The sequence below is a fragment of the Poecilia reticulata genome, chromosome 15 (assembly GCF_904066995.2).
Source record: "Poecilia reticulata chromosome 15, P_reticulata-male-v2, whole genome shotgun sequence".
In the NCBI taxonomy this organism is placed as follows: domain Eukaryota; kingdom Metazoa; phylum Chordata; class Actinopteri; order Cyprinodontiformes; family Poeciliidae; genus Poecilia; species Poecilia reticulata.
This window is the reverse complement of record NC_088844.1, coordinates 6,582,661-6,602,432: the sequence shown is the minus strand read 5'-3', so window position 1 is coordinate 6,602,432 and position 19,772 is coordinate 6,582,661. Positions and strand designations below refer to the sequence as shown.

General features: G+C 42.2%; 1 protein-coding gene across 2 annotated transcripts; it reads right to left on the bottom strand.

Moving 5' to 3' along the window:
* Positions 1–958: 958 nt before the first annotated feature.
* Positions 959–18,927, bottom strand: ncapd3 (non-SMC condensin II complex, subunit D3). 2 transcript variants are annotated; one of them, XM_008428918.3, is made up of 35 exons: positions 18,785–18,927; positions 17,242–17,414; positions 16,936–17,104; positions 15,274–15,440; positions 14,862–15,023; positions 14,699–14,760; positions 14,524–14,611; positions 13,782–13,915; positions 13,431–13,503; positions 13,198–13,323; positions 11,782–12,034; positions 11,641–11,679; positions 10,787–10,870; positions 10,621–10,694; positions 10,386–10,520; positions 10,071–10,291; positions 8,826–9,017; positions 8,317–8,414; positions 8,125–8,234; positions 6,808–6,915; positions 6,321–6,435; positions 5,541–5,636; positions 5,222–5,460; positions 5,066–5,145; positions 4,820–4,957; positions 3,755–3,888; positions 3,438–3,646; positions 3,230–3,340; positions 2,926–3,093; positions 2,663–2,772; positions 2,477–2,529; positions 2,343–2,390; positions 2,146–2,208; positions 1,941–1,989; positions 959–1,159 (listed from the first exon to the last, which is right to left on the bottom strand). In XM_008428918.3, exons 1-35 carry the CDS (start codon positions 18,834–18,836, stop codon positions 1,090–1,092), a joined length of 4,203 nt encoding a protein of 1,400 aa, XP_008427140.2. In that variant the 5' UTR covers positions 18,837–18,927; the 3' UTR covers positions 959–1,089. The 2 variants fall into 2 exon arrangements, with proteins under 2 accessions (XP_008427140.2, XP_008427141.2); XM_008428919.2 differs by having other exon boundaries at positions 16,936–17,098.
* Positions 18,928–19,772: the final 845 nt, after the last annotated feature.

Genomic DNA, 19,772 nt, shown 5'->3' with positions numbered 1-19,772 from the left:
TCAGATGCTCTGCAAGACTGACTTCTACTGGAGATCCTTCTGCCCAGTGTTACCATCCATGACTCTGAAGAAACTTGGGTGATGAGTTACGACAGCGATTGATTTCCCTTTGTTATAAAGTATTTTTGAATTAAGCTAAATGTTTTCAAAATGTAGTCTGCCTCCCATCAGGAATTTTTACAAAGAGTAAGACACACAGGAATTGTCTTGAGGGAAAGCTTCCAGATTCTAAGAGAAAACAACCTTCTCCACAACACTACAGTCATAAATTTCTGGAAGAAGCTCCAAATTAAAGAAGAAAATAAAGATGGTGGACTGTCAGATTCAAATATTTAAGCAACCTCCTCTCGTCAGTTCCATTTGGCTAAATTGCTCCAGATGGACGTATGCTCTCAAGCCATTCGTCTCTCGGATCCTTTTAAGTCCATGAAGCAATTGCGAGCACTCCAGAGGAAATCCCTGTTATTCTAAGCAGATAGGATCACGGATGTTGCATCTTTCCTTTTGCTCTCAAAAACCATGAGAAGGAAAAGCGTTTTGGTAACGCTGACCAAGACAAAACCTTACAGTGTGGAGTGGGAGGTTCCAGTATGTAGGCCAACAGTAGGCCCTCAGGGTACGGTAGATGAAAACTGCTGAGAAAAAAACTTTTATTTGTGCAGCACATAAACTGAGGATTCAAAAACATGAGAAGTTTATAATCAGGAGTTTAGTTAGGCTTTCAAACACCCCCGATCTTAAACGTGTACAGACATCCAGAAGTTATATTTCTTGTAAGTCTTTAAACACTGTAGCAGAGATTTTGGCCCACTCCTCCATTCAGATCCTCTCCAGGGGCTTCGTGTATAAAGTACGCACAAAAAAATGTGTGGCGCCATATTTTAACACACAAGTAAACCTACGCAAACTTTTTACTGGCCGTGAAAACGTGATATGGAGAGAAAGTACATTAAACACCTCGTTTTGGACCTCCTTTATTAGCAAACATATAAAATAAAACGGTGACAGAAACATCAAAGCTTGAACAGACTGGAAACAGGAAGAGATTAAGTATTAAAGACAGGATGTAATATGGAGAAGCTGGAACATCTAAACTCTAGATGATGATTTCCTCTGCTGAAGAGGGGACTGCACGTTCCACCGCCTCGGCCCCGGAGCCCTGAAAAACAACCAGAGGACTGAACGGCAGCTCTTCACAGGACTCACACCGGAGCATTAAAAACGGTGCTTCATTCACCTTTAATAAATGAAATAAGTCATTACAGTCGTTTTAGAGATTGAATGAAGAGAGATGACAACAGTATACTTGTGTCTGAGAAAACCACCTTTGTCATCAATATATTTAAAAAAATAAAGGATCTGAAAAACAGCCTTCATAAAAAAGAAGTATTTGTGTTATAGTATATTGGTCTGAATGTGAGTGTTGTGTACCTTCATGCCATCTTTTGAACTTCTGCGCTGTTCAAACTCGTTTTTCCCACAATACGATTATAGAACAAACAACTGAGAAGAATTCTTTTCTTCAGCCCCAAAGCATGATGGAAAATAAGTCATGCTTGACCATAACTGGGTTTTTTTTTTTTTGCCAGAAGAAGTTTGATCCACATGAGCAGCTGTAAGCCTCAACTGTGTTTGGAGACTTGATTTTTAAGCAGGAGCATCTTTCTTTCTCAACACCAGGCTGCAAATCCCTGAATTAAAACAATTCTGCTAAGCCAAGTGTGTCAAAATGATTTCTAGTGGATCACTTTTGTCATAGAATGAGCTTGGATAACTGTTTTTTCTTTAACATGACAGTTTGATCTGAAATATTTAAGTACGAGGAAAAAGGCATGAACAGAAGAAATCTGTGAGGGGGCAAATACTTTTGTTCGGCGTACCTGAGAGAAACCCTGGGAAAATCTCTGTGTATGAGGTTTAGAGGGTAAAGTTAGACTTACGTCTGTTCATTTGGTCTCACATGCAGAATGCTGGACTCTTCATTAGAACCTGGAAGGACAGAACAAACAGCTTACTACCACAAACTGAGACATGTGGAACCCTGGGGAGGGGGACAGAGCGCCCTTCTCTTCCATTTGAGAACTAAAACATAGAAACAGTCTTATTTAGAGAGGCACGTTTAAAAAAAAACGGGGAAAATCTTACTTGTTCCTTGGTCACTGAAGATTGCACTGAGTCCTTCGTTAAAAGTGAGGCTGGCGCTGAAACCTGTGGGAGACGCAAATATTCAGCTCCCATGTTTCCAAAAAGAACAGTACTAAAAGGTTAACCCTTCAATGTAAAAGTTGAACATTTGGACCGACGCATAAACGACGGAGGTGTGTAGGAGGAAGGACTCTTACCTTTTGGGGTGCTGAAGGCTCTGTTGCTGACCCCTCCTTTAATTATCGCTGTAAGAAAACATCACAAAAAAAAAGAAGTAACGTTTCCCCGATTGTAGAAAGAAGCCGATGTGATCGTGAAGGACGGTTCTCACCTGTCAGAGACTTAGGCTGACTCTGCTCCTCCTGCCTGGATGAGCCTGCTCGCCTGATGGAGAACGACAAACACAGTCGCATACTTTTCCCTTAATATTTCCTGCCTGCGTGCGGACCTACAGGTGGATTCTGTTGGCCGTATATCTGTGCTGCCTCAGGGTGAGATCTAGAACAGTAGAAGCTACCTGTCAGTCAGGGCCAGTCTGGACGAGGCGGGGGTTGGACGAGGCGGCTGTGGTGTGGCGAAGTTAAAGGGCAGGAGGGCTCTCTTGGCGGGAGACCTCGGATCCGAACTCTGAGTAGGAGAGGAGAGAGCGGTGATGCCTTCAGTGTCGGTCAGAAACTCACAGCGTTTTGGAGCTTGGTAGACGTTCTATGGCGATCGTCTGGATGTTAAACCAGAATAAATGAAAGAGTTTGCCGTGACGTTTGTTCTCTGCTCGATAACCTTCGCAGTGGGCGTCTGGGCGCCGGGCGTCACGCTGCAGTTTTCCATCTGCTCCTCCATCTCTCTTTCCTTTTCGGCCGTCTTCAGAGCAAACTCCACTTCAGCTGCCAGCTGCTCGTCTCCGGCAAAAAACTCCTTCACCTCGTTACGGTAGTCCTGCATCGTCACCTGATGGAGAACGTGGAACGCAATTGATGAATAAAACTTCATTCAGATTTTTTTATTTTTTTTTATGAAGCTTAGTTTGAAATTCTTCTTTAGATGAGTGACAAAAAAAAATATGATACGAGTACAAAACCCGTACCTTAAGGTAGCCCATGAGGTCTTTGAGGACAGGGGATCGTTTCTGCTCCAGAAGGTTCTTTAAGCTGATGATCAGAGGAACTGTGTTTTCTATGAAGGCCTTCTTCTGAACCTGTGGACAACAGCAGCGGAGCGACGCTTTCAGTCTCCGCACAGCTGGAATTTGTAGCAGCAGAAAGTCGCAAAGTTCTGTTGGGAAGGGCTCCTACCTGCGACACCACCTTCTTCTGCACCACCTGCAGGACGGCTTTCGTCATGGTGGCCATGTTCTCCTCCTCCGGCTCCTCACTCCCAGCACCCCCTGCTGGCGCTGAAAATGCCTGCAGCTTCAATTCTTTGAGACTCAAGACGTTGAAGGTCTCTGACAAAATCTCAGCACCGTCTGCATCCAGAGGCAGCTCCTCGTCCGCAAAGCATGCTGGGACAGAAACAAAAAAGGAAAGCTATTACAAAAAGGTCCAATTCTCGCGCCTGATCCAAACTCCAGGCTATAATATGTGAGGTCGGTGAGCAGCCGTGTGGCTACCTAAGACGGTCTGGTTGATCTTGATGGTGGTGTTAAAGCGCTGGGCGTCTGTGAAATGTTCCAACAGGAAGCGATAGATGCGAAAGCGCTTCTCGCGGTGCTGAGCGCCCTTCAGGGAGAACAAGACCTTTTCTCTTCACAAAAGAAACACAAAGAAAAACTATTAAACGCATCAAATAAAGATGGCCTTTCAGTGTGTGAGCAAAGCAGGTCAGCGGTGATTATTATAAGCAACGTCTGCTGGTGACCAAAAGGTTTTCAGACTGAAATCAATTTGCACCAAACCTAGTAGGAGTCATGCATGTCGGATGACCGACGATGCCATGTGGTCAACAGTTACTTATTTTTGGAAAGTTGCATCTCAGACTCTCTTGGTCTAATCAACATGATCTAGTGTCCGTTGGCAGATAAGTTGGTGCCACCAGGAACATTAATCAGAATTAACTTTTATATGCACGACATTCACTGAAACACGTCTCATTTCAACTGAACTCAAAAAACATTTGATGAGTTCAAGTAAAAGGTTCTCGCCAGTTTGTACGAAAGCTTCTCACTAGTTTACAAGCCTCGCCAGTCAAATCTGTTTTTCTGTGTATATATTATTCAGACAATATGCTACAATTGGTGAAAACAAGATTCATTTTGTGTTAATAAAACACAAGTCAAAATTGACTACATTTTGACTAAATTGACTCTAGATTTAATTGACTAAAATTTTACTGTAGTCAACTAAGACTAGACTAAAACAATTCTGATGAATAAATTATGACTAAAATTAAATTACATTTAAGTCAGAAGGCTAAGATTAACTAATTTTTTTTTTTCAGAAATGCAAGTAAAACCCTTATTTTCCATCTCTAACACACAATGTGACGTCACCTCTGCTACAACGATAAATTAATGACAAAGCACAACCAAAAGTCAAGGGCAAAAAAATAAATAAAATTGTTGTCAGTGCTGCCACTACACATTCTTATTGTAGAGACAGCAATATCAGCTAAAATTGGTATTTTTAAACTTTAACAAAAGCTGCAGATTTATGACATTGCATCTTTAGTCAGGTACCTTTCACTTTGAGGGAACTTGTTGTACAACGTGTGTTTGTTGTACGAGTTAAACTGGAAGATGCACTCGATGAAGTGCTGGCTGAACATCTCAGGGTTCTTCTTGAGCAGCCGATGAAGCAGGCAGTATTCACACAGTCTGCAACAGGGAAGGAGCAGACGTGACGTCGGCTGTGTTTATTACATACAACAGTCCTTTGCTTTGTTGTCAAAGACAGACTCCAGTGGACTTCCTTTAGTAATTTACCTGGCAATGGCAGGAACTGGATCAACCAGGGCCATCATAAAGCGGAAGAAGAGAGAGCCTTTCCATTTCACAAACTCCTCCTGGGAACAGAGAGTCAGGACGGAGGGTCAGACCCACAGCTGGAAGGCCGTGGCAGCGACAGTCGCTCATACGTACCTGGAGTAGGTTGGTCAGCATGATGAGTGTCTGCTCCCTGATGACGGCCTCGTCGTCTCGCAGACAGGCCGAGATGTTGGGGATGTAGTGATCCACGATGTTGGTGTAGCGAACACACAGGTCGCACATTATCACCACAATGTTGTTGCGCACCGCGACCTCTGTGCCGACCTCCAGCTCTCTGGCAAACACCGGCAGGTATTTCTGGACCAGTTCTTCGTGCTGCAGACACAGCTTCCCTGATGCCACAGAGAGATGACGGAGTGATTAACACGGGCTTGACAGAACGTGTGAGAGATCGAGCAGTAGCAGAGCTCACCTAATGTGATCACGCCGTGGGCTTTGATCCTGGTGGGCAGAGAGTTTTCTCTGAACTGAGACAGAGGCAGTGATGCTGGCAGCTCCTCCTGACAGGCTGTTGGTCACCAGCAGTAGAAAACAGAAAGGGTCAGTCAGGAGCAGATGTTTCTCTTACAACACTGTTCTTAGACCATAACATAAAGGCAAAAACAAACAAAAGATTTTCTTTGGATCTCTGCAAAGAAGTTAGCTAAATAAATATTGGTTATATTTAGGGCTGCACCGATTGCAGTTTTATGGCCGATCGACAATTACCGATATTTTTAAAAGCTTAACCTGCTGATTCCGATTTTAGCCGATACCAATCTTTTTGGTCTGAAATATTGCTCAATATAGAAATAAAGTTGTTGAGTTGGTAACAGTGGGGTCACTATTGTCAATTATAGATGTGCAGACAGAACTTAGTGGGCCGGTTTGTCAGTCAAACCTTTCTCACCAGAGAGCAAGAGAGGACAGAAGTTGGTTCTTAGACCTTAGCCGAGCTAGATAAGATCGGTGGATAAGATCGACTTCATATGAAAAAATCATCCGATCACTGAGCTCCCAAAATTAAGGAAATCTGCACTGATAAATCGACTGGCCGATAAATCGGTGCACCCCTAGTGATGTTGCCCAGCTTTTTTGTCTTTCAGCTGCAAACAGTTGCCTCTTTGAGGAGTGTAGGCAAAATTGGCTCATGAAGTCAACAGGTCAGCAGTGATCCGTTGACGTCTCAGTGAGATACAGAATGCTTTCGTACCCGCCAGCTTCTCGGAATGTGACGTCAGGACAGACTCCACCAGCAGCACCGTCCTCTTGCCAACTTTTGCTGGACAGTGAAGCGAAGCCACACCCAGAGTATGGAGGTGCTTTATCTGGAACACAGAACATCTGCAATCAGAGGAGCAACGTCCCAACGAGGCACATAGACCACTGAAGAACAGCTGCTCTTTCTTCTAAAGAGTGAAACTACTATTAAGAAATGTACTTAAATAATTTGTGCTACAGAGCCATATGAGCTGAAATCTTTCATTTATTTCGGCACTGTTCAAAACAGAGATTTCTGTCACAATTATAGCAGTGATGATTTTCTCCTGACTATGTAGATAACTTCTAATGTCACATTATGGATTTTACTATAAACAACAATGAAGTGTGTATTCTCGCCGACTGTAACAACTTTGGTCCTGACAGATAATTGTTAACTTCCGCTCTGAGGGGGTTGGTGAGGTCTGAAGGAGTCTCACCATCAGATCCTCGTTGAGGTTCTGGGCTCCGTTCTCACTGAGGAGGACGCTGGCTAAATGAGTCTCACAGATGGACACCAGCTCACCACAGTGTTGGTTCAGAAAAGCCTGGTGAAAGAGAAGGAAATCAACCATATTCTTCATTTTTCCTGAATTGATGAAAGACAATAAAATAATTTATTATTATTTTCTTAATGCCATAGTATGCAACCTTTACAAAAAAGGCATGATCTTTTTTTTTTTTTTATTTGTTAATATCCTTAAGTCATGACAGTGTAAGACGGTTAATCTGAAAAGAAGAAAAAAAATCGTCACGCTCCTCTTGATTCTCCCAGTATTAACCGCAGAAATACACCACTTAATCAGAAACAACCAATCAGAGCCAGGAGGAGGGTTTTAACGCTGCCAATCACTCTAGTGCTCCCCCACTTTCTTCTACGCTAACTGCTAGGGCTAGTTAGCATATGTGGTTAGCATAGCCACTGATGACAGCAGATAAATAAAAAGTTCTTTGACCGCCATTAGCACATTCAGCAACAAGACCCTCCCCCTTGCTCTGATTGGCTGATTTGGACTGTGAGTGTTGCCTCTCTTTGGATGGTAACAGCAGTCAGTGGTGGAGCTCAATTTTTTTTTCACAGATCATATTATTATGTCTGTGACAACATGGCGACAGGTTGAACAAATATTAAAACGCATTTTTGTGAAAGATACATACTGCAGCTTAAGCTGTCAGAGTTTAGGAATCAAGGGAGTAAAATTCAGTGTTCTGCTGCATCACTTGTAAATGGTCTGGTTATAGCGTTGTATCAAGTCCAGAGGACCCCAAAGGGTTTCACACTACATTCAGTCAGTCAGTCAATCGATCAGTCAATCAATCATTCACATGCTGATGGTGGCAAGTTACTGGATTATAGCCACAGCTGATTGAAGCACCGTCTGATCATCACGGGTGAAACGTCTCACCCAAAAACACAACAATGGGAGACGCCTTCTTGTTATTATTTATTTTTTTACTATTGTTTAAATATATTTAAGGAACTGGAATTTAATTTATTGTTATAATTTATTGTTCTTTGAACAATAAATTAAGTCAGATAATTAGGAGCAAATCATCGATTTTGCTAAACTATAAACTAAAAGGTTTAGTTTATAAACTATGTATATAAATGTAGCTTTGAGTTCTGAGCATGTTTAAGTTAAAAGTAAAATAAACCAGTTTCTAATTCTAATTCTGAAGCTCTGTAGTGATTTACAAAGACAGAAATTAAGAGTCTAAACATTTCTATACAGAGTTAATGTTTCTGATTTTCCAACCTGTGTGAGTTTGATGTCTTCACTACAGCCAAGTTGGTAAAGCGTCTGCATGGCTGCACTGATCACCTCCAGAGACAGACTAAAAGTCTTGAGCCACGACATCAGATCAGCTAGTTGGAGAGGACAGAGTGAAGGAGAGACATTAGGATGGCTGATGTGTCCTCCAGGACAGATTCATGTCCAGCTCCTCACCAGTTATCCTGCCCTTGGTGTCCTCGTTTAAATGAGCAGCAATGTCTCCGACAACAGAAAGGATGTGACAGCAGTTAGTCACGTCCACATCATGTGATCTATGAAAAAAGAAGAATGTCAACATTAAAATGTAAAATCCAGGGTTTCCCCCAGTGTATTATAAGCCTGGCGGGTCACCAGGCTTCACCTGTGCCCCCACCAGGCTAAGCATTGCTTATTTATTTCAGACTTTTTAAAATGTTTGTTTTTTTTTGTTTTTTTTTTTTTTACAGACTTTATAGTTGGTGTTCAGGTATTATTATTTGAAAACCTTCCAATAACACATAATTATAAGTGATATTTTCAAATTTTCTGTCAACTTTAAAGATTTTTTAACCCAAAAATCCAACAGGCCACCGGATGAATGACTGTTATAGCACCACTGTGCCTAGAAAGTTTGCTAGGGGAAACCTTATGAATGTACAGGGATTTCATGTTCACACTGTGAACATGAAATCTGATGTCCTCACCTGACCATGTTGTCCCAGGCCTCCAGGATCTTGCTGCATGATATTGTGGACACTGAGGGGACGACCTTAGAGAGCAACAGCCAGGCCCCTGCAGCGTGCTCCGTTTCCGTGTGGGAGATCAGGTTAGAGATGAATGTTGGGGTGAACTTGTTCTGTTTGGACCAGATGGTGAAGGCCCTGCTGAAGTACCGTCTGTGGAGGAAAAATGTCGTCTGTGACTTCAACAACCAAACATCTTTATTTCCTTTTTGTAAATTGCCTTCTTTTCTACTTCTGGGCATTAAAACACAAACAACTACACATGCAATGCTATTTTATATTACATAACTAAAAACCAACTGGACCGATGGCCTCAGAGATCACAGGTCATACCTCCTCTGCCATGCTTTGCAGTGATGAGGTGCTTGAGATGATCTGCTGCCTCTGATTTATGTGCTTCTGGGTCTTAGAACCCCAATCCCATCTGTCCTAAAAACCACCCACAGAACTCTGAATGCCCAGGTTCTGCTTAGGGATGCACGACACATCGGCACCAACATCAGTATCGGCTGATACAAGTAATTTTTTAACATATATGTATCGGTCCAATTGGCAGATATAAACTGATATTTATTTCCATCTTGTTGCCATTTGTTTCTGGAGGGATTGTGGAGGAGGTTGGTCATATGGTATTAGCAGTGATACCTAATGGGAAATGAAGTATATCTAACACAGTCACTCCAGGAATTTGCGATTGCAGCTGTTAATGCAAAAATCACTCATAATTCACAAATTTTGGGTGGAATTGCAATTTTGACCAGTCATGGAAAAAATGGTAAAAGGTCTGTACTTGTATCGTCCTATGTCAAGTCCAGAGGACCGCAAAGTGCTTCACACTACATTCAAACATTCACATGTTTAGCATTTCCCCCAGTGTGTTCCTCTTTAAAAGCCGCCAGCTTTTATAGAGGTGGCCCATGTTTACTAGCCATCAATGAGTGAAATGTGTGGAAAACATTAATAAAGCCATATGTTGCTTATCTGAGGCCTGTTAGGAAGCAGTTTGTTTTTAATAATTTTAGGAATCAGATTAATCTAAACTCTGAATGCATCAAACTTTTGTGTGATATAATAAAAATCTACCAAATTCAAATTTCTCTCCAACCTGGCAGACTGCTCAGTCGACTGACGATGAGCTCAATTTGCTCGTCTCTGCAGGAGTTCAGAAAAGAGATAAATAAGGTTTGTGAGGAACAACATGCTGACCCGAGGTTCCGGCACTCGTTACACAGCAGGTCAAGCAGGTTCCAGGTCAGCCTCTCGCTGTTGTCCATGTGGCGCCTCTCAGAGTAGGGCTTCACCCGACTGAGCAGAACCTGGTCCAGAACCTCCAAAGCCTTATCTTGGACAGAGTTCTCAGAGTCCACCACAGCTGGGACCACACCCAGCAGCCACGCCTTCTGGACTTCCATGCAACCTGGTTTCGCCTGGCGGGGACATCAAGCAGTCGTTTCGTGATTCCTAATCGTCACATTTTTAGCTCACCTCTGAAGACAAAGACAATGAAGAATCCAGTCTCACGGTGAGCAGTTCTCCCAGGCACTGTAAGGCCCTCTTCTTCACAGACACAGCCGGGTCTCTGCTGCGCTCCGCCAGGGTTTCTAGGTTCTCCCAGGTTGTGGGAATTACGCCGTGTTTCAGGAGACCCACCAAAGCCTGAGCAACGGACGTCAGAACAGATAGATGAAGCAGAACGAGGTGAAACACAAACAGCTGGAAAACGTGAAGCCGTGTGACGACGGTTTGATCGGAGTACCTGCAGAGCCGCTTTCCTCACGTTGGTTTTAGAGTCTCTGACGCGGCGCAGGAGAAGGGCCAGGTTCTCTTTAGCTGGAGCGAAAATACAACATGACATTTGACGTTCACTTTGTCGGCGTGTAAATACGCTGACTAAACCGGGACATATGTGGAAAAAAGCTCACCATCGCAGCTGGAGCTGTCAGCACTGCTGAGCTCCACCGTCCTGAAGGGAAGAGTTTGGTAGGTTTTCTGGGAACTAGAAGATCCTACAACACAGAGGCATCCATCAACATGCAACACTTTGGTCCAGTTAAAAAAAACAAAAAACTAGTGGATCCATCTGCTCCTTATACCCTCAGGACAAATCTGCTGAAAAATGTCAACAATCACCCAGGCCAACTTCCTCACACCCATCTATCATCTAAACACGCTTATTTACACATAAAAACAACATAAAAACAAAAAATTAAGACAATGTTAACATTCTTCTTGAACATTTTAGAGTTTAAAAGCCAGTTCAGTTCAGCTTAGGTCTTGAAATAAACCCACGAGTCAGATTTTTTATTTTTCATAGAGGTCTGTGGCTTTAACCGTTTTGAGTTTGCAGCAATTTTACTTGAAAGCTGACAGAGGTTCCTCTTTAAGCAGAAGACGATGGATGCACACATGGATACATGGATTCCTATTGACCTGCAGCTGTTTTTATAATCAACATTTTAAGACCCAATCAATATAAACGCAACCCTGTTTATATTGATTGTTTAAGCAATTCAGTTTTAGAAATCCTTAACATTTTATCATGACTTTGCATTAGTTTGGAGTGGAATGCTTCACCAAAAATCCTCCGAATGTCGTCTGCTGTGGAACTTTAAGCAATAAACACACAGATGTAATCGTTGTCTGATCTGTGCAGTGATGCGTCTTCCCAAATACACACTTCCAGCTAACACCTTTATTAACAGTGAGCACGTTTCCTGCTGTGAGTTATGTTTCCAGCACAGCAACAAGCTCTCAGCCAGGAACCGTCAGGCTGTACCTGTGGTGAGCTCCTCTTCCAGCACCGTCTGCATCCCAGCTGAAACAGAAAATGTAGGTATATTAATGTTGGTGTTTGTTGTAGAGATTATTATTATTTTTATCCATATCGCCCAGCCCTAGAGTCTAGGTGCTTTCTCACTGGCAGAGAAGAGCGTGTGGACGGCCCGGGTGACGTTGAGCGATGGCAGCTCCAGACACTGAGCCAGGCAGGAAAGGGCGTGGCCCTGGACGGTGGGAGACTCGTCCGTTCGTCGAGTGAACAACAGGTCCTGGATCAGGAACTTGTGTGACATGAACCTGGCGAGTTCCGGATCCTGACATTCCTCAGAGCTTCTCTCCGGCTGAGTCAACAAAACCATAACCACGTCCACGGAGAACAGGCGGTGCACCATCTGCAGATAGAGCAGCACCTTGTGTTGTCAGACTGGAAAGACTTCAGTTTTAGCAGCACCAGTTTCAAGAAAGACTGAAACATTTTAACATCTCGGATATTTTTGGATTGAGGTTTTCCCCAAGCCAGCAGGCTAAGATGCCAGATGTAGGTTTTCGCCTGACAGTGGTAATTCCTTATTCTGGGATGCTGCCATACAATGTTTGACCAACTAACTCACTACACTGGAACCAGGAAGAAGCTGAGCAGAAATCCTTCAACTAAATATCTAAGCACAGTCTGTAGCAACTCTCCTCGCTTCCAGACGAGACACAATACTGAGATTTTAACATTACTTTAAAGAAAACTTCAAATATCACAATTATGCTACATAAAAGTTCTTTATTCTCCATCTTAATGTGTTTTTTCTGTCTTATGTAAAGCATGGAAACAAAGGCATCATCACACTATGAGAAGCAGAGATGTCAATAACAATGTTTTTTTATTGATCCATTGTCTAATTCTTCAATTAATCAGTTATTCTAAACAATTATACTTTTTTTTATTTTTACATAAACATTTTCTTTTATGCATCCAACAAAATAAAATGTAATCACTTTCACCGTATGAATTACATGTATGAAGCGTCACCTACAGCCTGCTTGAAGTCAAACATGCAGAAAAAAAATATTAAAACATAACAGACAGATAATGAAATGCTTTTAAAGACAAAGGAATCCCTGTAGATTCTTCACTCATCAGTCGCTGCAGCTTCTCCTCTGTTTCAAAACAAGTGTCCTGTTTATCATCTTTTAAATCAAGCACTTCCATACTTCAGACAAATTGAACCATTGAGCCCTTTTTTTTTTATACTGTGGATCATTAGAGATTAGTCAGACTCTCCGTTCACCATATTTGTTTGGAAATCGCAACAAATACAGAAGCAGCCAATCGCACGTTTCAGATTGTCCTTCTTTGCTGTGATCCACGCATGTTATTCATGCCATGGCTCACCTCAAATGTCCCGAGTCCGACACAAGATCAGGTTTATATGGAGCCACTAATATTACACCACACCGTGAGAACAGGTAAGAACTTTTTTTTTTTTTACACTTTTACAAACTTGATCAAGTTTACGCCTCACGAGGAGGCACAAAACAAAACAAAAAAAAAGTCTTGTGTTACCTTTGAATGACCAGAGAAGATGAAAAGCCACTTTATGAAGCAGGCGTAGTCCATATCGGCCATCTGAGATGTTAGCATACCCACGGCCTGGGCTCCATGGTTACGATACTCGCTTTTCTCCACCATCTACACAGCAGCACAACAGAACCATGACCGAGTGATCAGGCAGTGATGGAAATATTTGCTGCCACTGCTAGACCTTTCTCCCATCACCATGGAAGAATTAGATTCACCTGGAAGCAGATGTGCTGCAGGAGAATTTGAAGGAAAGGTGAAGCCAGTTCTTTCAGCTCATCCACCAGATGACTGGAGTCACAAAAACAGAACAAGCATGAACAATGTAGCATGTCAAAAGACCTGGAAGCTATATAAAGACGCCAGCTCCACAATATGTTGATGGTGTGATCTACTGCTGCACTTCATCTCCTTCCTAAAATAATGACCAAAGTCATTTTCAGCTGAAAGGGATTTTAGCAAAAAACAAAACAAAAAAAGAAAAAACACTCAACGTCACCATAAAATGTGACGTTAAGTTCATTAGGTTCAGTCATGTTTACAACTTAACCTTAAGCATAGCTGCTTACCAAACAAAGTGGATGGCCTGGTCGCGGGTGGTGAGGACGGCCTGGTTCGGGACAAGGAGGGCCGGCTTCCCGCTGTGGCCTTTACTCATCATCAGGATGACGTAGAGCAGCCGATGGAAAACCCTCCGCAGGGACTGAAGGAGGCAGAGTTGACAATCACTGCACGTATGGGGAACCAGCCATGTTTGGCAGCGGAGGAAGTGAACCAAACCGTTTAGTCCACGTTGGTGACAATTCCAAATATTAAACTAAACTGAACTGAATGCCCTTTCTCCCTTTGCAGTGGAGGACGGTTGTTTACGGCTCAGGAAATTTCAGGTTAGCTTCTTCTAAGCCTCAAATTGGCGCATTAAATACGTCACAAGCAAATGTTAGCAACAGAGTAAAATTTTTAAAAAAACTCCACGCCTCCAGGAAGCAAATGTTTCTCAAACACCAAAAGTCCAGTTCTTGTTTTTAAACCAGGCTAGATTGACCCCTGGACACAAAAACACTGTGGCTTTGTCAAAAGATGAGAATGGGTCTGTCTGGTGGGAAGCTAACTGTCCAGTACAATTCTTTAAAAAAAAACCCACTGCTGATCAAAACTTATAGAGCAGAGACAAAGCTTCAAGTATTTGCATATTTGGTTCTGTTGGATCAGAACCAGGTGGTTTCCGTTTTAAAGCTCTATTATTTACACCCTGGTTCTGATCCAGTCGTGTGTAGCATGTGTGCATCTGTGAAATAACTTGGATCCTACCTCTTTCTGCTCTCCGTGTCTCGGTGAGCAGAGCAGCTTCAGGCCGTGGAAGGCCATCTCCGGGACACTCTGGAGCTCACACAGATCCCTGTGAAGAAATGATAACCGGTTTCGCTTTCATCTCCAGGACCGATGGACCTTTCTTCAATGTGGCAGCGGCAGAAAGAAAACTCACCGTGGAACAGCAAAGGTAAGCTCCCTCAACACAGGTTCCAAGTAAAGCAGCTTGGTGAAGATCTGTGGAGAAGAAAAGAATGTTCTACCTGCTAACAGGCTGACAGGAAGCAGCATGGCACAGGGCGTTACTATGTGTGTGTGGGGGGGTGGGGGGAGCTTACCTGCGTGCAGTTGCTGGCCATCTGTGGTCTGTCTTTAAGTGAGAACGTTTGCAGGAGACGGAGGAGGCTTTGAACCAAGACAGCAATAGCATTTCTGATCTTCGTCAGCTCCTGGCCAGAAAAATGCAGCTCATCTTCCTCTTCTTCCTCCTCCATTTCCATCTGAAAGCAGGAAAAAAATAGAATGCAATGTGGTGTCTTGTATCTCTGGGGGTCTGCGCTATTAAATCTGAATCTGAAAGCTTGAGAGAAGGACAGTAAAGCATGTCTTTGTAAAACCGTCTCCCAAAGGTTTAACAGATGCTCCACTGAACCTGCGTGTGTTTGGAGCAACAAGCTGCAATAATCCAGTGGACTGAGCAGATCTAGATGATCTGTTGGGTTGCTACTGATTTATGATTTGGTGCTGCACCTCTGGAGAGTCTCTCCGCTGCGGTTTGGAGCGTTTGCTGTCAGCCTGGGAGCTTTTCAGGCCGTCCTTCTTGCGCTTCCTTCCAGAGTCCTGGGGCCAGCAGTGGAAGGTCAGGTCAAGACACGTGTCCAACAAAACCTCGTGGAAAACCTTGTTGGCGATGCTTCCTGGAAGAAACAGATATTTATAAAGTAAAGAAAATGTAGATTCCAGCTAAGAGTAGAGTTGGAGGTCAGTGTACCCTAACACCTAAACATGGCAGGAGAGAGCAGCAACCATAGTCAAATATTAGCTAGGGACCAGAATAGGAACCTGAAACTGCTGGCTATGGATAAGTGTAAATACAGTAAAGATTGTTAATCACGCTGGCGGTAAGGACACCCGGTTATGCCAATGAGAGGTCACTAAAGTTAGTGTTGCTTCTGTGTGGAACCTTGACAAAACAAAGTCGGACTCACTAGTTTTCTCTGGTTCCGCAGCCTGATTGGACCAGTGGCGACATGTTTAACTGCAGAGTTGCAGTTCGACATGCATCTCTGCAGCTTCCGTACATTAACCAACCCATTACCCTGTTAAGACAGTTTCTTGCCCACAGCTAATATCTAATGGATTAATGATTAACCCAGGGTTTCCCCCAGAGTATTATAAGCCTGGCAGGCTACCAGTCTATAGTTGTGCCCCGACCAGGCTAAGCCCTGCTTATTTATTCAAGTCTGTTTAAAATGTTTGCATTTTTTAAAACTTTATAGTTGATGTTCAGATATTAATCTTCCAATCTTTCAATAAGAGATAATTATCAAGTGATATTTTAAAATTTCTTGTCAACTTTAAACATTTTTTAACTCAAAAACACAACAGGCTGCTGGATGAATGACTGCCTAGCAAATCAACCACCAGGCTTAGAAAGTTTTCTGGGGGAAACCTTGATTAACCTTTGAAAAAATAAAAGCAAACCAGGAAAATGTAATACAGATAACTAACTGAAGAGGAAAATAAAACAATCAAATGTGATTTACTGAAGCTCAGATCTGTCTTCTTCAAAGACTTTCCAAATTAATGGCTTCATTTTAACTCTGTTCAGTTTATTTATGTAGCAGGGGATATGTGGGGTTTTTTCTTAGCAACATGTCAAGCAGAACTAATTTTTAGTCCACCATTGCAACCCAGCTCTGTTGAGATGGTGGACAAATAGGTAAATCATTATTTCCACAGAGATGGGATAATAAATGTCTTAATTCTGCATCTTCAGTTCAGTGGACATTTTAGGAGGAAAAACTGAAGACATTCCCTCAGTGATCGATGTCTGGCCGACAGGTGTTGCCTCCCTGTGGTGAGTTCACTCCCTACCAGAACCCAATAGAACCCACAGGACAGAGATTCACATCCAATGTCACCATAACTTTCTCTATGGAGTGCAGTTTGTACAGATTTACTAAAACAGTAGCTACAAAAACATTGCAGTTGATTTTTATTTATATCAAAACCATTCGTTCTTTTTTCTGTGACTCTTTCGCAGCTGAGAAGAGTTGTTGTATCAGACTGATTTTCTAAAAACAAATCATATAGCTTACACATTTTAAGATCAAAGACAAAACAAACAAGTTGCAAATTTAAATTCTTGCATTTGAGAAGCTCTAACAAATAGTTTCCAGATACGCTCACCTGGGATCCCCAGCAGCAGCAGGTAGACAGAAGCTGCATGCAGTCCGCAAACCCTCTGCTGAACGTTGGCCCCTTTGGTTCTTGCTGCCAGGACGAAGGAGGACAGAACAGCCACCAGAGACTTCACAGACACCCTGTTTTCTCCGAGGATCACCCAGACACCCTGCAGCTTTGGAAACAAGCAGGGCTGGAGGATCAGCAGACTGATTTTTGCAGGAAGCAAAAACAAGCTCCAGAGCATTCTCCAGCTATATATTACACTCAGCAATCAGAGTGAACTGTTGGGAAAGTGGTATGAGAGCCGACCTGTGATGCTCCGTCCCTGCCTGCAGGCTGCTGCTGATCTGCAGCATGTTCCAGCAGACAGTGGATTAGGCTTCTGAAGGACTTCTCTCCACCGGCGCACACTTCGTCCTCTATGATGTGGTCCAGCGGTTTCCTCTCCATGAACTCCAAGTCCCACACGGCATCAACCCAGTCTAGAAATCACAGTGCAAGTCAGACACTTGCTATGCATTGATTACTGCTAGAGAAACTAAGTTTGGGAACCGTCTCAAACTTTCCTGTAAAAATGTAAACAGGCACCAGTCCCATTCCCAGGAGCCATCTTGAACCGGTCCAATGTTTAGAAAAATTTATATGAGAGGTGAGTCAATAGTAGCAACCAAGAAGGTAAGTCGGTTCAAGGTTTCCCCCAGCTAAGCCTGGTGTTTGGGGGCTAGGTCAGTCATTCATGCAGCGGCCTATCGTGTTTTTGAGTTAAAAAATGTTTAAAGTTGACAGGAAATTTGAAAATACCACTTGATAATTATGTCTTATTATGTATTATTAATTGCGCTCTGAACCACATTCTGTTTATTGACCTGAAATGGTTGAAGTCTACAGAAGATGAATGTGATCAGAATTTTAAAAATATCAACATTGAAAAATTCTACTGAGTAATAAGAAATAATAAGGATCATCTTCTACTGAAGCACTTGTCTCCTAAACAGGGAATAAATGCTACATTCTAAGATGATACTTTTTGCTCCATCACATTTATTGTGAATGACAGGAGAAAATAATTAGACAAAACCAAGAGAACATTCCTGGATTCAAGTAACAGTGTAGGTGAAAATTTGATTCAAATGGACTACAGTAACACGATGATAATGCTCATTTATTACTCTCCACAAAACAGAAGAGGAAGATACTTATGTAACTGTTCAAGGATAACTTTTTGCTAAGTGCGTATATTTACGAATAAGTTCGACACATATTTAAAAGTTTAAAACTATAGTCTGTTTACCGGAAGACCTGAAAATGACTGAGCGGATTGGAACGTTTTAAACTGAAGACATTTTTTTGTTTAGCACGTTTCCGTCATTTTATGGTAATAATTCGGCACTTATTGCCCTAAAGTCATTAGTAAGCCTTCTTTTGTCGCCTTTAAAACTAGCTTTAATTTGGAGTTTAATAATATTGGACTATTTTCCATTATGTCTACATAAAAGACGCAAGTAGTCGTTTATGTAGACTATTTACATTGCTTTTATATGCCTTCTGTATTTTTACACATTTTATTCACATGCATGTTTTTGTGCTACATCATTTTATATATTTGCACTAAAATAAAACCGCTTCGAAGACCCCTTAGAAACAGAAAATGCATTTATTGGCTTTTTTTTGTTAGCTTTTTTAATAAATCTGATCTCGTCGACCCCAATGACAGAATCTGACAGTTTTGCCATCCTGACCGAAACCGGGAAACTGCGACAAGAGCCGCAGCCAAATGAACCGGTAAGAAGCCAAATATCCCGACATTCTCCTAAACTCTCGTAATGAATACAACAAAATAATTCTGTTGTACCTTGTGGAACTTGGTTCAGGTTCAGAAATTGCAGCGTAGCGATCAAATCCATCTTGTTTATTTTAAAATCATCCCGCCCGGAAGCGCGAGCGCTGCGCTTCTTCCTTTATCCGGTTCGTTCTTTCAAGTCACATTAGCGCCATCTGTTGCTCAGGAGCGCCCTGCGTCGGTCGAGTGGCTCAAACCATTTTCAGAAGGCTGGGCCGCAATGAGGTCATGGTAAAGTTTTCCAAGTACCACCGTTTTGACAAACATTTTAAAAACTTGTTTCTAACAAACTCAACTTTAAAATCAACAGAAATAGTGACAGAAATCCAAGAAATCGGCTGAAATCAAGTATTCCTGCTGCTCTGTGCAAATTGAGACCAGCCTTAATATTGACTGATAGAGGAAAAAAAGGTTTCTCATTATCAAAGTATTGCACGTATGATTAAGCAAAGAGACCTTTACTAAAAAGTCCTATTGTTACAAAACTGCTGACGATGGATATTGAAGTTTAAAAACTGAGTTTTAAACTTCTGTGTTCCAGGTTCCACACCGTTGGAGCCATAATCTGGAAGTGAAGGAACATAATTGCATTGTTGTAACATTTCTAACAGAGTAGCCATAAGTTTATGAATAGCATCAAAAATGTCAATATTATTTCACCAAAAAACATAAAGAGCTTTTTTTTTATTAACAACGGAATGTGCTAAAACACTTAAAAAGCGACAGAGAAAGAGAGAGAGAGAGAGAGAGAGAGAGAGAGAGAGAGAGAGAGAGAGGAGCACAACAATTACAGTCATTCTGTAAAAACAATTACACGACTACTTTGAAAAACAATCCTATGGTCCTATCCTATAGCAGAAAATGAAATCAAGTGACGAGATGTCGTGTAGAAGTAGAGTCAGAGTTGATGACCGTCATAGTTACGATCAGAAAGACACTGAGTAACCACGTAAAACAAACTCAACAAAAGACAAACAACAAATCAGTGCAAGTATGTGAA

Bases quoted from the DNA above. Each gene is read 5' to 3' on its own strand.
- ncapd3 (XM_008428918.3), bottom strand. From the start codon at position 18,836: ATGGATTTGATCGCTACGCTGCAATTTCTGAACCTGAACCAAGTTCCA. The intron at 3,889-4,819 runs GTACCTGACTAA...TCTTTTGTGAAG, and splicing joins AAGTTCCCTCAAAGTGAAAG to AGAAAAGGTCTTGTTCTCCC. The intron at 2,391-2,476 runs GTGAGAACCGTC...GTTTTCTTACAG, and splicing joins TCAGCCTAAGTCTCTGACAG to CGATAATTAAAGGAGGGGTC.